This window comes from Panthera onca, chromosome B2, assembly GCF_046562875.1.
Source record: "Panthera onca isolate mPanOnc1 chromosome B2, mPanOnc1 haplotype 2, whole genome shotgun sequence".
Lineage (NCBI taxonomy): Eukaryota > Metazoa > Chordata > Mammalia > Carnivora > Felidae > Panthera > Panthera onca.
In genome coordinates, this window is record NC_138343.1 from 127,676,617 (window position 1) to 127,696,272 (window position 19,656).

The 19,656-nt window shown below is 39.2% G+C and overlaps 1 protein-coding gene across 4 annotated transcripts in view; it reads left to right on the top strand.

The window, feature by feature from the left end:
• The window catches only part of ADGRG6 (adhesion G protein-coupled receptor G6), a 142,685-nt gene that overhangs the window by 97,945 nt on the left and 25,084 nt on the right, over positions 1 to 19,656 (top strand). For all 4 annotated transcript variants that reach the window (XM_078447392.1, XM_078447395.1, XM_078447394.1 and 1 more), the window contains 11 exons: positions 1,342 to 1,453; positions 2,787 to 2,851; positions 3,298 to 3,508; positions 4,745 to 4,916; positions 6,301 to 6,441; positions 8,583 to 8,702; positions 10,368 to 10,413; positions 12,052 to 12,158; positions 16,091 to 16,218; positions 17,178 to 17,446; positions 19,112 to 19,208. In XM_078447392.1, coding sequence (XP_078303518.1) covers positions 1,342 to 1,453; positions 2,787 to 2,851; positions 3,298 to 3,508; positions 4,745 to 4,916; positions 6,301 to 6,441; positions 8,583 to 8,702; positions 10,368 to 10,413; positions 12,052 to 12,158; positions 16,091 to 16,218; positions 17,178 to 17,446; positions 19,112 to 19,208 — 1,468 coding nt within the window. The remainder of the gene's footprint in view (positions 1 to 1,341; positions 1,454 to 2,786; positions 2,852 to 3,297; positions 3,509 to 4,744; positions 4,917 to 6,300; positions 6,442 to 8,582; positions 8,703 to 10,367; positions 10,414 to 12,051; positions 12,159 to 16,090; positions 16,219 to 17,177; positions 17,447 to 19,111; positions 19,209 to 19,656) is intronic.

A 19,656-nucleotide genomic window follows, 5' to 3' on the forward strand; every position in this document is an offset into this window, starting at 1 on the left:
ACTTGCTGTTTTTCAGTTCTGAAATAACAAGATTTTGTTGATCTATTGCTCTTATTCTGGTGTTTTAAAAATGGTAAAGTCTGAATCATTTATGTCATGACACTTGCCCAGAGAGTTTTCAAACAACAGGTGGGGTGATTTGAGGGTGAGGGCATGTGTGAGAGACATGTGGTGCTGGTTCACAGCTCTCTTTTTACTATCCTCTCAGCAAACTTCCAGACAGAAGATGCTTTCCGAACAGCTGGAGATTTTTCCATAAAATATGCGAGCAACTCAATGACTACAGTATTTCATAGCCTTTTCCCTTTGGAAAAATATCATATTACATTTTGAATTTTTCAGGATCTTCATTGTATGTAGGGTTTACTATTTTTTTTTTAATATTTTTTATTATTATTTTTTTTACCATCGATTCATTTTTGAGAGACAGAGCATGAGTGGGGAAGGGGCAGAGAGAGGGAGACACAGAATCCAAAGCAGGTTCCAGGCTCTGAGCTGTCAGCATAGAGCCCGACATGGGGCTCGAACTCACAAACTGTGAGATCATGATCTGAGCAGAAGTCAGACTCTCAACCAACTGAGCCACCCAGGTGCCCCTAAATGTTTATTGATTTATTAAAAAAAAATAATGTTTATTTATTTTTGAGAGAGAGACAGAGCATGAGTGGGAAAGGGGCAGAGAGAGAAGGAGACACAGAATCTGAAGCAGGCTCCAGGCTTAAGCTGTCAGCACAGAGCCTGACGCTGGGCTCATACTCACAGCCCTGAGATCATAACCTGAGCCAAAGTCGGATGCTTAACCGACTGAGCCACCCAGGCGCCCCTATTTTTTAACTTGAGAGAGAGCATGCGAGTGAGCAAGTGGGGGAGAGGGGCAGAGGGAGAGAGAGACAGAATCCCAGGTAGACTCCCTGCTCAGCACAGAGCCCGATGTGGGACTCGATCCTGGGACTATGAGATCATGACCTGAGTCAAAATCAAGAGTTGGACGCTCAACTGATGGAGCCACACAGGTGCCCTTCTGGTGTTAATTTTTTGAATAAACCTTTATTTTACTAATTTTATCTGCTAATAATTTACATTAGAATAATGCTGTATGTTTCATGATTCTACTCCCATACAGGTGTGACTTTGATTTGGATAATTTTTGTGTCTGAAACGTGCTAAGTGTTTCTTTTTCCTAATTTCTAAATTTTTGCAAATTCTGAACATAAAAGCTAGTATTTCAGTATTATGTGAAACAAATACCTAATTCCCAATGTCGTCATTTTGCTCTCATCTTGCACCTCTAACTTCAAAGAATAGATTAACCTTTCTGTGTTGGTTGTTATTTTCACATAGGTTTATGTTATGCCGATGAGGATCCCAAAGGCTATCAATGGCCACTCATCCCACCGTCTGTATACAACTTCCCTTGTCCAGGGAAGCAAGGCTTTTATGCTTCAAGGACATGGTAATGCTTTTATTGAATCGTGCCAGGAAAGCTCCACATTATCCACCTCCACATTTGTGCTGTGCCGTTGTTCCCATGTGTCATATATTGATAGGAAAGGGCAGCAAAGTCTGTGAATACCTAAATCATTCACTTCAAGGAGGGCAAAGATGATATTACCAAAAAAAGCTTTTTACTCTAAGCAACAGGCTGATTCAGGCTTTTCCAAAGAAAGATGGGGAGATCTGGAAACCAGAGTGTGTCTGTAGAGCAAAGCACCTTGTATATGGATGAATAAAGCGCCTGCTCACAGCTTTGGAACATGTAGCTGAAATTCCAAGACTTTAAAAAAAAATTTTTTTTTAATGTTTACGTATGTATGTATTTTTTTTTTGAGAGAGAGAGAGAGACAGAGTGCGAGTGGGGGAACGGGCAAAAAGAGAGGGAAACACAGACTCTGAAGCAGGCTCCAGGCCCTGAACTGTTAGCACAGAACCCAACGCAGGGCTTAAACCCATGAACTGTGAGATCATGACCTGAGCCAAAGTCGGACGCTTAACCCACTGCGCCACCCACTGAAATTCTAAGACTTTTAAACAATTTGGAGGGGGAAGGAGGCAGAAAAAGAGGGAAATAAAGTCAGAATGCAGGTGAGGGCAGGCTGCTAATGGAGACTGTCAGGGTGTAGATTTTCCCTAAGTGTTTAATAGAAACCCCAGAGACGGGTCGATGGCAGGGGATTCAGTGAAGAGCAAGTTGGACCCAGTTCTCTATGCTCTACCTCACCCCTCAGCGAAGAATTTTCTCGCAGGGGTGGAGGGGTTCAGAAATGGAAAGTGCCCAGACCTTTCACCTTCTGCCGTGTTTGGTACATGCTAGGGAGGAAAGAAGGGTCTTCAGAGAGTCACTGACCCTAGTTTGAAACAAAGCTGTACCTCTTCTTGGCTGTGAGACTGGAATATTCTTTGGTTTCTCTAAGTCTTTTTCCTCACCTATAAAGTATGGATTATAATGTGCTATACAGAGTTATGGGTAATCAATCAGATTTTATCTGAAAAGTTCTCAAAGAGGTATCTGACCTGTGTTACCAAATATGCTTTTAACCTTAGTAACCTGATATATTCTAGCTTAGGATGCTGGCTGTTGCTAGGATTTTGTTTCTAGGATGCATGGCTTCTGGTTTTTTTCTAGTAAGAATTCTTAGTAGGAGTTTTATTTCAATATATTGCAGTTTTATTTTCAAATGAAATTTACCTAGCTATCAAGGCAGATTTAAAAACTTATTATTAACTAATTTTGTCAGTTATAATGTCATTGATGCCAAATAGTTGAACGATCTTGTTTTGTTCCATAGTTACCGTGACCTTGCCAACACATCTTTAGCCTACTGGGGGCCTCCTGACATCTCTAATTGTTCAAGTAAGTGAGCAATTTTTCTTCAGTTCTTAAAGGCAAAATGAAATGACTTCATCCTCTTTATCCTCTTCCGACATATTTTTCTGCTTTGTCATAGCCATTGTGATTAAAAGCTAAGCAAATGATTGTTTCACGTAAGGTAGAAAATTCTGTTTTTTCCTGATTCTAACTTTCTGTTCTGTTTATTCTATCAGAGATTGAAAATAATAAGACAGTTTTAGAGAAGACATAAAATATAAACTGATATTTGTGTCGGTGTCTTATAGTTGTGTATTATTTTTAAGCAGTAGGTATATACTTATTTTTTGTGATTCTGGGGACATTTCTCTTAGAACTGTATATGAAAATAGGTTCCTCCAAAGTTGAGACTATGAAGTGAAATATCATAATAGGTTTTGGATTCCTGAAATATTCAAAACTCTGTGTGTTGTTTTTCTGCCTTTTTTTAGGGGAAGCAAATGAAGTAGCCAACCAGATTTTAAATTTAACTGGTGATGGGCAGACCCTAAGCTCAGCCAATATTACCAGCATTGTAGAGCAGGTCAAAAGGATTGTGAATAAAGAAGAAAACATTGATATAATGCTTGGTTCAACTTTAATGAATATATTTTCTAATATCTTAACCAGTCCAGACAGTGACTTGCTTGAGTCTTCTTCTGAGTAAGTGTTCTTTGATTCTTTTGGAGAGTAAAATGTATTGGATATGTGTTATATAATTTCTCACTTATCTGAATGCTTGGTACCCACCTTTCATAATTCATTTATTTTTTAAGTTTATTTGCTTTTGAGAGAGAAAACACATGTGCACGTGAGTTGCCGGAGGGGCAGAGAGAGAGGGAGGGAGAATCCCAAGCAGGCTCTGTGCTGATAGCATGGAGCCCAACATGGGGCTCGAACCCATGGACCCATGAGATCATAGCCTGAGCTGAAATCAAGAGTTGGGTGCTTAGTTGACTGAGCCACCTAGGTGCCCCTCAGCTTTCGTAATTTAAATGTCCATAAGACCCATTTATATTTCTCAAGATAATTCACAAAGTGAACTTCAAAGTTCTCTATTTTCTTTTTTGAGAAATATAATCTACAAAATGATTAGGATTGTCCATCTGCCAAGATATATAAATAGCTACAGGAAGACATAATCAATATTTCATTTTTCATCTGAAAGAATGTTTACTGGAATTAATTCACAAGATAAGCTATTATATATATTAGCTGATGTCACTTTGCAAAGGAGACACTTAGTGAACAATCCACTCACATCTATTTGGCATAACTTGGTGACTGTCAGTTCTGTCCTACAGACTGTGACACAGAAATGCTGTAGCTGTGTGATCGTTGTACTTTGGGAATGAAAATGCCAAGGGCAGGGTGATCTGTACCTGTTTTTACACAACTAGTTTTCATCCATTTATTTCATTTAATGTGTTAATACTTCTTCTGTTTCCTTCCTTTCAAACAAATTTCTTCAATGAAAATTTTATATTTTTACAACGTGCTTTCGAACTTACCTTATCTATGTAAAGATAGCAAACATTTTTTATAGTGTCTTAGAGTTTAAGAAATGCTTTCACACATTATTTTCTTTGATTCTCACTCAGTTATAAAGTAGAAAACGTATTTTTATACGAGAAAAAAAGCCTAAGAGTTGAAAAACAGTATCTTTTTAGGATGATTTAATTGTTGGTATTTCTTAAAGCATAATATTTCTCCTGAGGATGCATTCATCACTATGATTCTGTGTTTTAACTGATGTTATTATGATTTGGGATGTCAGTATTCATGTTAGGATCAGAAAATTTAAAGACAATTTTATTTAGTTTCTATTTTGTCCTACAAGTCACATGTGTACAAGTTTGTAAAACATGTTACTTAAGAGTGGTGTTGTCATTTCCTTAGAGCTTTAAAAACAATCGATGAATTGGCCTTCAAGATAGACCTAAATAGCACATCACGTGTGAATATTACAACTCGGAATTTGGCGCTTGGAGTATCGTCCCTGTCCCCAGGGACAAATGAAATTTCAAATTTTAGCATCGGTCTACCAAGCAATAATGAATCCTATTTCCAGGTAATGAGCCAGTGGTTTCTTTAATTCTAATTAATTAGGCAAACAAAGACTGATCTGATCACTTGCCAGTTTCTACTTCAAGATCTTGGGTGGTGGGGTGGCAGGCAGGTAGGTCAGAATGTTTGCTAAGGTTGTCGGTAGCAGTAGCCGCAGTTATTTGGACACCGAGATGTCCTTTCAGAACCTGGGTGACAGGGTGGTCAGCTTATGTTCTACCAGAGGTGATAATAGAAGGAAGAGTTAAACCACGACTGGGAACTGCCCTATTGAGAGTGAGGGGAGGGCATCAGTTCAATCAGAAGAAAGGGCTGTATTAAGGCCCCAGGTGGGAAGAAGCTTCGTGTATTCTCTTTGCCGGTGGTTGTCCAGCTGCATTGTATCCCCTGGAGGACTTGTCAAAACAGATTGCAGGGTCCCATCCCCAGAGATTCTAATTTAGTAGGTCCTGGGTGGATCTCCAGAGTTTGCACTCTGAACAATTTCTCAGGTATTGGTGATTCTGCTGGTCTTTGAACGAACTCTGAACTGGTTCATGAAGCCTGGGAATGGTAGGCAGTGATGAGGCTGGGCCGGAAAGCTGGGCCAGATTAGTGGAGAGCCACTCTGACCTGTTGAAGCGACCTTTTAGCAAATATTTTTCAGGTTCCTACTGTGTGTGTGTGTGTGTGTTAGGGTCCTACTGTGTGTGGGGGCAAATGAAATGTCACAACATCATCCTTGACATAGGAGAACACATTAAGGGGCATGTACTACTACTCAACTGCGGACATAAACCAAGATAAAATATTTTAAAATCTGGTTAAAAAGAAGATTCCTCAAGATTTTTCTTGAGAGTATGGGCTCTTTTGGATAATTCTGTTTCACATTTAAGGGTGAAAACTCGGTCAGCCTCAGTCTCATCCCACGTCCATTTGCGGGAAGATACTCTTTGGCCTGACCCGTGGGTTCAGGGAAAACGATATCCAAGAGTATTCACCAAACTTCAGCTGCTTCCTCTACCCAGAGATACTTATTCTTAGCAATCAGACAAACTAACTCCAATCTTTTTTTTTTTTTTTGTAGTTATTTCACTATGTGTTTTGAGAAAAGCTCAAAATCTATTAAGTGTAAATCTAACTCATTTTTTAAAATGTTAACTGATTTGTAGACTTCTCATTTTGCCTTAGTTAAAATCAGTGCATCTTCCATTTTTCCACCTTTGCAAAACTCAGATGAGACCCAGGCCTTTGTCTGTAGCCATTCATTCAGGAGGGCAGTGCCTACAGTGGAGGTAAAGGGGAGCCCTGGCCCTGGCCAAGTGCTGTTCTCCTGCCTTGTTCAGTATGTGGGGTAGTTATCACTGTGATTTGTCATTAGTCAATCAGTGTATCTCTGTGTGTCACAGATGGATTTTGAGAGTGGACAAACCGATCCACTGGCTTCTGTAATTTTGCCTCCAAACTTACTTGAGAATTTAAGTCAAGAAGATTCTTTACTAGTTAAAAGAGCACAGTTTACTTTCTTCAATAAAACTGGACTTTTCCAGGTAAGGTTCATTAAATTGTTTTTTAATTGCAGATTGATTTTCTTTGCTCCAAAGGCAAAATAAAAGTTCGGGTACCTTGAAAATTTATCAAGGGGCTTAAAAAGTTAATATATCGTATCTTCAAAAATGAAACATTTTATCATAATTATTTAAACATTTTATTTCAGGTAATCATATGCTTATTTAACAGATGTGTTCATGTAGGGTTTTTTCTTCTTAAATAAATATTGGATTGAGGCTTGCATGGCACAATTAGAAATGGAATTTGTGGAGGAGCTACTATTTATTATTCCTTGTGTTAAATATTTTATGCTCTCCAGCAATTTAGACCTTCAGAGTTAAAGAAATTGTGTGCCAAAGGAAAGGTTTGCTTTTTGTTTCCTTTTTTTTTTTAAATTCAGCAGGAAGCACTGTTTACATAATGAGCAGCATTCTTGGCTTTAATCAGCTTTCCCATTAATATTTCAAGCGGCCTTTGGCCTTCACACATCCCCAGAGTCGAATGGCATTGTGCAGAGCACATATTGTCATTTTTATTGGCATCATTTCTAGATACTAGAAAGTTCCCTGCCAGCAAACACTGGTGACCTCTGGTTGCCTTTGAAAGTACAACCAGATCCAGAGAGTTTCACTGGGCCCTTATTAAAAAATCAAAGTTATTTATTAAATTAAAGATACCAGCGTATATGAAACAATGCCATCTATGTAAGAGAAACTAGCCAAGTCTCAAGGCCAGTAGAGTTGTTTCTAATTGTTATGTATAGAGGTGTGGAGGTGTAAGTTACGGGTAAGAAAGAGGAATACCATGAAATCATTTCCCAGAATTCTAAAATGTTAAGACTTTTTTTTTTAAAGGTTTTAGAAACAAACTGTATAAAATTTTTGAGTAGATTAAGAATATAATTACTAATTACTCTGAAGGCTTTAATAGCTGTGTACGCATAAAACTGCATTGTTAAAATCACTTGAGGCTTACGACGTCACTTTTAAAAAAACAAAACAGAAATGCAGTAGGTGTCACCAAAAAGTCACGGGTGGCGGGGCTCTGTTCAGAGGAGAGGTTGCACCCAGTGGGAAGGATTTGGGTTAGAACTGTAAGAATCTGTTGTTTCATTTTGAGTCTGCCTTCTCCACGCTACCTTTCCCTTCTCCCTTGGGATCTCCGCATCAACGTATCATTAGGAAACAGGTGCTTGGTTTTTAATATGAATTTATAGCAGAGTCAAAAAATGTTAAGGGTTCCGTGATACTTCCCTAACATAGTGAACAAGATATGCGTATTTTTTAAATAAAAGACAAGGTATCCACAAGCCATTGCCGACTTTATTGAGCGTGGTCACGCTATACCGTATCCTGCATGCCGAGATTTTATTTGGCATGTAAGAAATCCTGTAATTATTCCCAAACAACTGATTTATAAGCTGCAATGGAGAAATGCAGGATGTTTGACAAGAATAACACAAGGGAAGAAGGAATAAGAGGTGATCTTGCGGAGAGAGACGCTGTTGACCCCAGTCATTCTGCAGCACGGATTCACTGATTTGATTTCCTGACAACCTTGTCTCTGAAGGGGAAGCTACGGAGGATGGCAAGTGTACAAGCAGAGACGGTAGAAGTTCTGGATGGGACCTTCACCCACCAGAATTACATTTAGTAATAAGTTACTAAACACATCAGGCTATCGGCATGGATGTGAAATCTGAATTGTTAATTTTTGTTGTTGTTGTTTTATTTTTCACACCATATTTCCTTTATACTTCTGTAACAGCAAACAACTTCATGTAGTTTTCTAGGGCAGGGAAATGGTCTAATTGTTTCGTGGCTTTTTATGAGTTTATATTATTTCTGGGTTCACATTGTTTCAGATGTTAACCGGCTGACATCAGTCACAGCAATCAAGAGTGAGGTTTTATGAACACTGCCTTACAGCATTGGCTCATAATGTTCCCTCAATGTATTTATTATAATAAGGGAAATAGCAAAGCTCTTTCAGGAAAGCCAGCAATTTAATCTTATAAACAGGATGTTCTATAATTGAAGATCTTAAATGTAAAAAGTGCTGACAGTTTGTGTGTTTGGGGGCACCAAAATCAAACAAAAGTGTACTGAATGATATAATACATTTTTGTTTTCTTTAAAAGGATGTAGAAACCAAGAAAGGCACCTTAGTGAGTTATGTGATGGCATGCAGTATTGGAAACATTACTATCCAGGGTTTGAAGGATCCTGTTCGAATTAAAATCAAACATACAAGAAACCAGGTAAGAAAATGCTACAAAGAACAGTGGAACAGAGGCAGACCATTTCAGAGAAGTGCGGGGCCTTTGTTTTTTTCTACATGATAAGAATTTTATTCTGGTACTTTCTCAACAAGGCAGTTTTCCAAAAAAGGGGAGAACGGTTAATCAGGTGGTGCCGTAATGTCACAGTAAATGGTGGCAAATGGAAGGATTCATCCCCTTTAGGATTCAGACATGGGGAGAACAGGAGTGAAAAAAAGGGCCGTTCTTTTTAAGGAACAAACAGTGTATTACTTCGAGAAATTAGATACAGATGCAGTTGCACAATCCTGCCATTAAAGGTTTGGTTTTTTGGGTTTTTTTGTTTCGTTTTTTTTTTTTTTTAAGTCAGAAATTATTGCTACTGGGAAAGCAGAAGGGAAAGAGGGCAGAGTTAACTCATTTTTTTTGAGAGGTTAGCAGTTATCTGAAATCTTGGCAAACGTTGCTTTTTTGTTGTTGCTTCATTACCCTTCCTATCATGTTTATTCGATAAAATTATATGGGGTTTCTTTTGGTCCCAGGTGAGGCTAGGCACAGTCTTTCCCGTCTTTTACAGAGGGTCCCTCTCTTGATTCTGCTATTTGTTAGGCAAGGCAGGAAGCAGGCAGGCAGGAAGCTGGCTGATAAGGACTAAGGCTTGGAAGTTAAGTCATCTAAGAACTAGCCTTGCTTTGTCCCTGGGCCCTCTGAGACCTCGTTGTTGTACCCTTTGGTGTCCCTTGTTTCAGTGCCTTCATCCATGAAGAATTTTTTTTTATTATGGTAAAATATGCGTAAATCATATTTACTGTTTTAACCATTTGTAAGTGCTTTCACATTCATGATGCCATCCACTTCGGGAACTGCTCTGTGGTCCCCAGCTGAAACCGGCAGACCCTCGTGTAACAGCTTCCCTGCTCCCCTCAACTGGGCCCCACACCCACCATCTTACTCTCCATCTCTGTGAATTTAACTACTCGAGGCAGCTCATGTAATTGTAATCATACAGTATTTGTCCTTTTGTGACTGGCTTATTTCATTTAACATAATATTTTCAAGGTTCATCCATCTCATACATTTTTAAGGAAGCATGTGTCAGAATTTGCTTCCTTTTTAAAGCTGGATAATATTCCATTATATATATATATAGAGAGAGAGAGACCTAAATATCTCTCTCTATATATATCTCCCACATTTTTTATCCATGCATCATCCATCCATGGGTACTTTGATTGCCTCCGTGTTGTGGCCGTTGTGAGTAACGTTGCTGTGAACATTGATGTGCAAATATCTGTTTGAGTCCCTACTTTTAATTCTGGGCACATGCCTACACATAAAGGAAAATTCTGGAGACGAAGTGAAATTGCAATGTAAAGAGCTTTGATAAATGCCAAGAAAAGCTTTTTAGGACCGGACATATAGAGTAACCTTTAGATAAATGGAAGGCGTGCTTCCTTATGGGACTACGGTTGACTTGCAGTCAGTGTCTCGGGACAGGAGATCCTTCTGGACCGCCTGCCATTCTTAGGTGGTATTGGCATGACTAAACCTGGTCTATTTCTTTGCGAAAACCTTAGCATTTTGACTCCTTTCCCATATTCAGATCATAAGATTTTTCACTTATTTTAAACACAATTTCACATGTTTATTCTTATGTTAATATAGGCAGTGCCTCATCCCATCTGTGCCTTCTGGGATCTGAACAAAAATGGTGAGTTTTAAAATATTGGCTGTCTTAAGAACAACTGAATTTTAAACACTGTTCGACACCCCCATTTCCTTTCGTTCCATCCTAACCAGAGTGAGTCACTGTGTAAGTATGATGGCAACTGGACTGCAAATCTTAGCGTAGGTAGCTTGGGAAGTGAACCTTAATTTCTGTAACTTTTTACTCATTGCAAGAAGAAATAAGTAAACTTGACTTTTTTATTCAACCAAACAACCTCTTTGATTTCCATTATTTATAAAATACACTATGTGTTTTTATTGCCTGTTTTTAAAAACTTTTTTTAAAGTTTATTTTTAGAAAGAGCATGAGCGGAATAGGGACAGAGAGATGTGGGGAGAGAGAGAATCCCAAGTAGGTTCCTCACTGTCAGCGCAGAGTCCAGTGCGGGGCTCGATCCCACCTAAAGTGAGATCATGACCTGAGCCAAAAATCAAGAGTCGGACACTTAACTCACTGAACCACCCAGGTGTCCCTTATTGCCATGTTTTGATGAATGTCGATATGAGCTCATTCTTGGAAGGACATCTCTAAAGAGACTATTTGATATGTATGAGGCATGCAGTTTAGAATCCAGCTTCCAGATCTCATATTACAGAGAAAGCATACTAAAGGATTATAAATTTAGAAGTGGTTATATTATACACACACACACACACACACACACACACACACACATATAACTTGAAAGAAATGAACTCCTTCCAAAATGATGTTGGACAATTAAGAGAAAAAGGCAACAGTAACAGATGAGTTACTAGGTATAAGGTGTGGGGATCTCTTTGATGGGAAGGACAAGCTATGAACCTCCCACCTCTACCCCATAAGAGTCACCTTCCCTTGGGGATCTGCAGGGGGATTATCGTGGCCACATCAAACCAGCCCCAGTACAGGCTGCTGCCTGGTAGAAATGGAGTCTGAAGGTGTCCAGACCCCTGTTTTTGATATGCCTTATCATAGCTGGGAAGTTTTTTGTTGTTTGGTTTCTAGTTGCACAGTTTTGAGAAAGTCCTGATTTACTGGACACATAATTAAAAATGATATCACCTTGCAGTCTTAAGATATTCTTTAATTATATGAGTCGCTCATATTCCATATCCTGCCATAAAAGTCAGACAAGGTACGTTAAAGGCATTTATAATAAGTTGCCACCCTGCATGGTTGCTGTGTATGCAATAGTGTGTTACAAGAACGCAGACCTCTGTCCTCGTGTCTACAAAAGCAGAGGTGGACGCACAGAAACAAATGTTGATCTTCAGACACTTCATTTGTATGTAATATGTTCAATAGGGGATATTCTTTTCATGGAAATTTATTTTGTAATACATACATTAAAACCTAAACTCGAATCAGACTTTTGCAGGACCCCAGAGGCACTTCAGTAGAATGCAGTTGCAAACCACTGACTAGGATAAACTCTCCTGCCAACCCAGCACTAACCTTCCATGATTCCGGGAATCTAAATCATGCTAAGTATTGGCAGAATTAAGAGTAGTATCTGTTTTACTGCTAAACTTAAGGCAAAAGAGACTGAGGCATATTTTCCTGAAGAAGCTAATGTCTATTATAGAAAAGGAACTGGCCTGCTATTATTTTCACACTGTTGTGGACTTCCTTTTACAGAAGGTTCTGGATTTTGGAACACATCAGGATGTGTGGCACACAGAGGTTCAGATGAGAGCGAGACGGTCTGCTTATGTAACCACCTCACACACTTTGGAGTTCTGATGGTAGGGGAGGAATTTCTAAACTCATTTTGAAATGATATAATTTGGGAAGGCATACTTCTTTTCATAAGTCAGCCTTTTTAGATGATGTGTTTGGGGAATTATTTCCTGATAATTGTAATCTGTGCCTTGAATCTTGCTAATTAGCAGAGATCACATATTTAAAATATGTAACAGTAATTACAGAAAAGAACCCTACCTTTTTTTTCTATTGTATTAACAGTGATGATAAATAATCCTAGAAACAGAAAATCACCATGAGACCCTTGAATTAAGAGAGAAACAGAGTCGGGGAGACAGAGAGAGGAAAGGAGGAGGGAGAGAGAAGAAACAAGGGAGAAAGAGAAAATTTAAAGAAGAAAATGTTGGTTTTACTAACATGGAAAAGAACTGTGAAAAGTTTTATAAAGTATTGTTCTTGCGTTATCACTCATTATTTTGAATGTGACTTTATAGCAGGTACTGGGCTAGGTGATCCAGTGGTGACCCAAAATTATGCGCCCCCCAAGCCCTGCTGGAGAGCACAGCCTGTTAGGACAGACTAGGGACTAAGGCAACAGGGAGATCTCAGGCCTGCAAGAGGGTTGATGGGCATGACATGTCTCTTACCACTAGGCCCTCATACTACTTTTTCCTTCCTTCCTTCCTTCTCTTCCGTGGCCCTGTTTTTATATCATTAGCCATCCCGTACAACAGTTTTAAACCAAAATTAGATCACACTAACATGTTTTTTCTCATCCCACCAAATTTTTGAGAGCCACCCTACATGCAACAACTTATTTGAATTTTTCATCCACAGACTTAACACCTCTGCTTTATGTCTGATACACTTGTGCTCTTATAGATAATTTTCTGGTGCGCAGCATTCCCTCCACACTAACAGAGCCACTGTTTCTGGTATCTGGTATAGTTCCAAAGGATCATTACCAAAGGATTTTTTAATGGTGATGGCAGCAGTGAGTGCTGAGTCAGTGAAGCTCTTTAAATTAGAATCACAATGGTTATGTTTCTCCCCTCCCTTAGGTCTCACCCCCACTTCCCACGGGACTGGGCGGGAGCGGTGAGGGGCTGTGGGGTGTGGCATTGGGCTCATGAACCCACTTGGCCTATGTACATGGCCACTGCCATATAGCAAGCCTGCAAGTAATTTTCCTGACCGTCCACTGCATAAATGCCCTGGGGGATAAAAACAAGGCCTTTAAAAAGGTGACAATCATAGCAAATCACTTTTGAACTTTTCCAAAATACAAATATTTTCTTTACTGCCAGAGCATGAAAATGAACAATTAAACTATGGTATGTTTTCCCTAAGTAATAAAAACAAAAAAACACCCTCAGTTTTAACTGCCATGTTCTCCTTTCTCCAAAACTGACCGTTGACATTCTCTTAGAAATCACTTACTTTGCATCATCCTCATTCAGGTATAAGCTTTAGCTTAATTCATTGAACTATTTGAACTGTGTACGTGTGCATGTACATGCATGTACGTGTGTGTATGAGCATGTGTGTTTGAGCATGACTGTGTATGTTGTAGGTATAAGTTAAATAGATAACAGTAATACAATTCACTTTACAGTGGTGACTTATATGTAACCAAAGTTTGGCTTACCATTTCTTTTAATGGTCAGTTTCTTCATCTATTGTTTGAATTTTACTGTGAATTTGTAATTGTGTCTTTTTCTGTTGCCATTTGATTAAATAATTAGTTTTACATATATGTGAATATATGCATTTTTTAGTACTATCCTTTCCACCTTGGCTGCTCTTATAAGATTATAAACTGCTGGAAGAAAAACTTTCCAGAATTTATCCTTCCTGGAGGTGTGCCCACATCCTTTCAGCCTTTCCAGACCACCAGGACTTTGTTAAGAGTCTTTCTTGATTTACAAACTCTTTATTAACTTGTGCAAGATATTCCCAGAGTCTAAATTGCCCTATGACACATTTACCGTATGAGAAGTTAAAAAAAAAAAATGCACCCCAGCCCCATAATTCTATCTTCTAATCTACTAACATATGATGGATTTACTGTCCCCTACTACATTTCTTCGTAGTTTAAGATTGAAGATTTTTCACATTAGTATATTTTCGTGTTGGCTAGTTCAGAGGAAAAAATATTCTCATATTCTTCATTCTCAGAAGTACAAACCAATGTGAGAGTTGTGTGTAAATGTATATTTCACTTACACTTTATTTTTTTTATTTTTTTTTTCAACGTTTTTTATTTATTTTTGGGACAGAGAGAGACAGAGCATGAACGGGGGAGGGGCAGAGAGAGAGGGAGACACAGAATCGGAAACAGGCTCCAGGCTCTGAGCCATCAGCCCAGAGCCTGACGCGGGGCTCGAACTCACGGACCGCGAGATCGTGACCTGGCTGAAGTCGGACGCTTAACCGACTGCGCCACCCAGGCGCCCCTCACTTACACTTTAAATTGTGGTTTCAATCGTGGCTTGCAAGTCTACTGCCTCGCCTAGATGGGGGCCATAGGTTTTCAAGAGGTGATGACGAGTCACCTGAAGATTCCTCAAGACCATCTCTCTGTTTCATGAAATCCCGTAGTAACCAAAATGTCGATCAGGTGGCCTATCTGGTGAGTCCACTGGCACCGACTTGAACCCCATCCCATGTGCCAGGGAAATCCCAGGTCCTCCCAGTCTTTGGAGAGAGTCCTTGGAGAGAAGGTTTGGGTGAGCCCCTTCTGACCCTGGGCCTCTGTGTCTGCTGAATTCGGCCATTGTGCATTTCTGGGAGCCACTGAACTGCTGTCACCTGTTTTTTACTGTGTCAGTCAAACCTGAAACAATCCCACATCATCATGTCACATATACATACTCATATGTAGACACCACTTACTGGAGTCTTTGTGTATGAGTAACAAATTTTACGGACATTTTGATGAAAATTAAAGAAAATTAACACATAGACTGAAAAGCCTATTAAAACAAACTTTCTTTTTCATAATTTAAGACCCCAAATTTCATATCCTGTTTGGAATATGGCCTTCTCCAAGAAGACTCCATTTTTTAACATGCTGCACATTGGAAGTGTCTTTATCTTCCAACCAGGATTGAGTGGATGGTCTTAACTCAAGATTTATCCCTAACCCACTTCCCTATATAAGGAGGAAAATAAAGATTTCCCTACCAGGCCCAGATTTGTAAATCTGCTTCTGCACAGTGAAATTAATACTTCATGTTAATATTGTAGGAAGTGTTCAATTCTTTCCATTCCACAGCCCCTAACACTTTAAATGGTGCCCTTTCAGGTCTACAGAGAAATAAATAAATAAATAAATAAATAAATAAATAAATAAATAAATAACTATGACCTAAAAATTTGTAATGCCTTCTCATTTATGAAAAAAATAAAGACTACCTAACCCAGTACATACCAAGCTTTAAAATAACCATAGTTAAGATCCTCAGCACTAAGCTCAGAGGTCCCTGACTCTGGGTGTCCACTGGCTGGACCGCCCCTCCCCCCCCCGCGCCGCCCCGCACTGGACAAAAAGAACCCAGTGTGTGCTGAGGGCTCACATTGGCCATGGTGGCCTCCATTTGTATTTGTGCCGCTAGCCCTGCAAATGTGAGGAAGGGGCCTGATCAATTTGTTAGCCAAGGCAGTGACCTCCTCCCCAATTTCTGGTGGGTGACCAACCCAGTGGTTTTGCTCTTCATGCTATCCTGGTGTGCAAAGAGCTTCGATTACAAGGTAATGATAGAAAGCAACATGGAACTCTCTCAGTAATGCTATGCTTTGGTTTCATAGAATGATCTGTAAGAGTATAATAAACACAAGTTTCCATATTGATTTGCACTGTTTTTCCACCTAAGATTGAGCTAAGATTGTAAGTGCTAGCAATGAACTTTCTAGTAAAACACCATTCTCATGAAAAGAGATTCTTAACAGCTGTTTCCCGTGTCTTATATAGGACCTCCAAGGAACTGCCTCACAGATAGATGCAACAAACACCAAAGTTCTCACCTTCATCACCTATATTGGGTGTGGGATATCTGCCATTTTTTCAGCAGCAACTCTGCTGACATATGTTGCTTTTGAGTAAGTATTTTTTATCTGTCAAAACCCAGTGCTTAACTATCCTAAAATGTGAATAAGAAAATTGCCTTTGCTTTTAAAGACACTTACATACTTTTTGAATCGTGTGGAATGGTTCAACTTTAATGTACAGGCTTCTCATAACATATATCATGCAACACAAATTTTCTAGCTATAGAACCTTGATTTATAATTACTGTATTTCTATGGAAAAATGCATTTAAACCTGGAAGAGATTTTTTTTTTAAGTTTTTTTGACGTTTATTTATTTTTGAGAGACAGAGAGAGCACGAGCAGGGGAGGGGCAGAGAGAGGGAGACACAGAATCCAAAGCAGGCTCCAGGCTCTGAGCTGTCAGCACAGAGCCCAACACGGGGCTCGAACTCACGAAATATGAGATCATGTCCTGAGCTGAAGTTGGAAGCTTAACAGACTGAGCCACCTAGGCCCCAAACCTGGAAGAACTGATCAACATATAAATAAAAATTGTATAAAGTGCTTTTTTACCTGGTAAAAGGTGAAAACTTGTGCTTCACAGATCTTATAAAAGTAGTCCTGAATCAGAAACTTGTTTTTAAAAAAAAAAAAAAAAAAAAAAAGGATCCCTACTTCATTAAAAATCAAAAAACCTCCCAAAATTTTAGGGAAATTGTTTTTTTTTAAACAAAAATCTCATTGTTATAACTAGAATTTTTCTTGAGTTAAAAAAAAATTCAATCTGTTGAAACTAATTGGAAATTTGGAAAACACTTAGAAACAGCTTTGAAATAAAATTAATATTAAAAAAAGTTATAATTTGCCAAATACTCATAAATATCTTTACTCACAAGTCCCTTCCTCCCAGTGGGGCTGCATTGCAAAGATGATGCTATGTAACCTATTACAGAGCTTTATAGAAGGTATGAATTTACCACCTGTGCTTAAAAGATTATTCGTTCTCCTCTTCCTGTTTCCCTTTGCAGGAAATTGCGAAGGGACTATCCCTCCAAGATCTTGATGAACCTGAGCACAGCCCTGCTGCTCCTGAATCTCCTCTTCCTCTTGGATGGCTGGATCACCTCGTTTCATGTGGAAGGCCTTTGCATGGCTGTAGCTGTCCTGCTCCATTTCTTCCTTCTTGCAACCTTTACCTGGATGGGGCTAGAAGCAATTCACATGTACATTGCCCTGGTTAAAGTATTTAACACTTACATTCGCCGATACATATTGAAGTTCTGCATCATTGGCTGGGGTAAGCCGCCTCAAAAGTTTTGGTTCTGTTTTACTGTCACAGAAATTGCCAGGTTCTCAGAGGAAAATCCTATTTCAAAAGACTAGTGCTGTTAAAAGAAACTTCAAAACTGTGAATGATGAGTATTTGATATACACATCCCAAGGCAGGGATGGTATTTTTAATTTTTTTTATTTTATTTTTAATTTTTTAAATTTTATATCCAAATTAGTTAGCATCTAGTGCAACAATGATTTCAGAAGTAGATTCCTTAGTGCCCCTGACCCATTTAGCCCATCCCCCCTCCCACCACCCCTCCAGCAACCCTCAGTTTGTTCTCCATATTAATGAGTCTCTTCTGTTTTGTCCCCCTCCCTGTTTTTATATTATTTTTGTTTTCCTTGCTTTATGTTCATCTGTTGTGTCTCTTAAAGTCCTCATATGAGTGAAGTCATATGATTTTTGTCTTTCTCTGACTAATTTCACTTAGCCTAATACCCTCCATTTCCATCCACGTAGTTGCAAATGGCTATTTTTAACTTTTTTAATGTTTATTTTTGAAAGAGAGAGAGAGACAGAGACAGAACATGCATGCATGACTAGGGGAGGGACAAATAGAGGGGAAGACACAGAATCTCAAGCAGGCTCCAGGCTCTGAGCTGTCAACACAGAGCCTGACGTGGGGCTGGAACTCATGAACTGTGAGATCATGACCTGAGCCAAAGTCAGATGCTTAACCGACTGAGCCACCCAGGTGCCCCTTGTCTCTCTTTTTTATTTATTTATTTATATATTTTTTAATGCCAGAATGGTATTTTAAAAAACTGTGCAGCCATCCTTCCTTACTAAATTCAGGAGTAAAGGAAAAAAGCTTTAGCCTCCTGAGTCACCACAAACTTATTTCCTGTGACCAACGCCAGCCCACCCAAGTCTGAAGAAGCAACTGGCAGACAGTGGTGCCTTTCCATTATGTTTGAAAATATAAAGGCCAGCTCAGACTATCCTAGCTATCCTCACCCTCTAAACAAATGCCCATGTTTTGGAACCAGTGAGAGAAGGTTATTTTTGTGTGTGCAACCAGAATACTAGCCAGAATTCTTGACTTGAACTTCTTAACATGATTCCTCAGCTAGGCATGGATGGTAGCATTAGCCTGTTTGGAATCTTCTAGATGGACTCCTTTCTTTATCTGGCCTCTTATCAGAGCAAGCATTTAGAGCCTTTTTTTTTTTTTTTTTTTTTTTTGGCAGCTGTCGATATAGAAGTATAGGACATTTCCAAAGTGCTGCCACCATTCTCAGAGGCACTAAAAGCATTTTTCAGGGAATTAGGGTGGTGTGGCCTTCCCCAATGAAATATACATGAAAATGTGTATTTGCTTCAGGATTCAGAATAAACCAGATTTTGGCTCTCTCATGAGTGCCAGTAGACAAACAGAATACTTAAATATCTGTCATTTAAGAGTGGGTTTTAATTGTTGCCCGTTACAGTTGGATGTTTGGTGTGAAACAACCAAAGAGGGAATTTTATTGTTGTTTTGAATCAAGTTGTCAGTTTGAAAACATTTGTTTCTGTGATGTGGAGGGTTTTCTTTCTCTTCTTTTTTCCCCCTTGCCATTATCAGTCACATCAAACAGTTCCAGATGCTTCAGAAAAGTCACTTATGTCATGATCTTTCTGTAACAGGTCTGCCTGCCTTAATCGTGTCCATTGTTCTCGCAAGCAAAAACCAAAATGAGGTCTATGGAAAAGAAAGTTATGGAAAAGAACAAGGCGATGAATTGTAAGTAATAAAAACTTGTTGGGAATTTGTTTGTGGTGAGTACATATCCTTTGCTTCCTCAAGTTTAGTACAAGTTTCCAGGCCAGTAGTGAGCCTCGTATTTTGGAAGGTTGGAATTCATTTGCACGCCTTAGCTGAGGTCTCTGTTGTCTCGCAGCTGTTCAGCTGGGTGCCCTGTCCTGTGACCTGCTTCTCCATGGTGACCTGTGGTCTGTCACCTGGGAGACTGACGAGGAAGTCTGTTATATGCTCTGCTAGGCTCAGAAGACCCATTCCCTTTGAGGAGATTCTGTAAGGCTCCCTTTCCTTAAACTCGCACACATCTTCAAGAAAATCAAATCAGTGTTTGTATTTGGAAAATTCCCTTCACACTGTAGGATCGTTGAGGCCAAGATTTGCATATTGTTCATGTCTGACAGTTCTCTCATACTTTATCTAGCCAATAAGA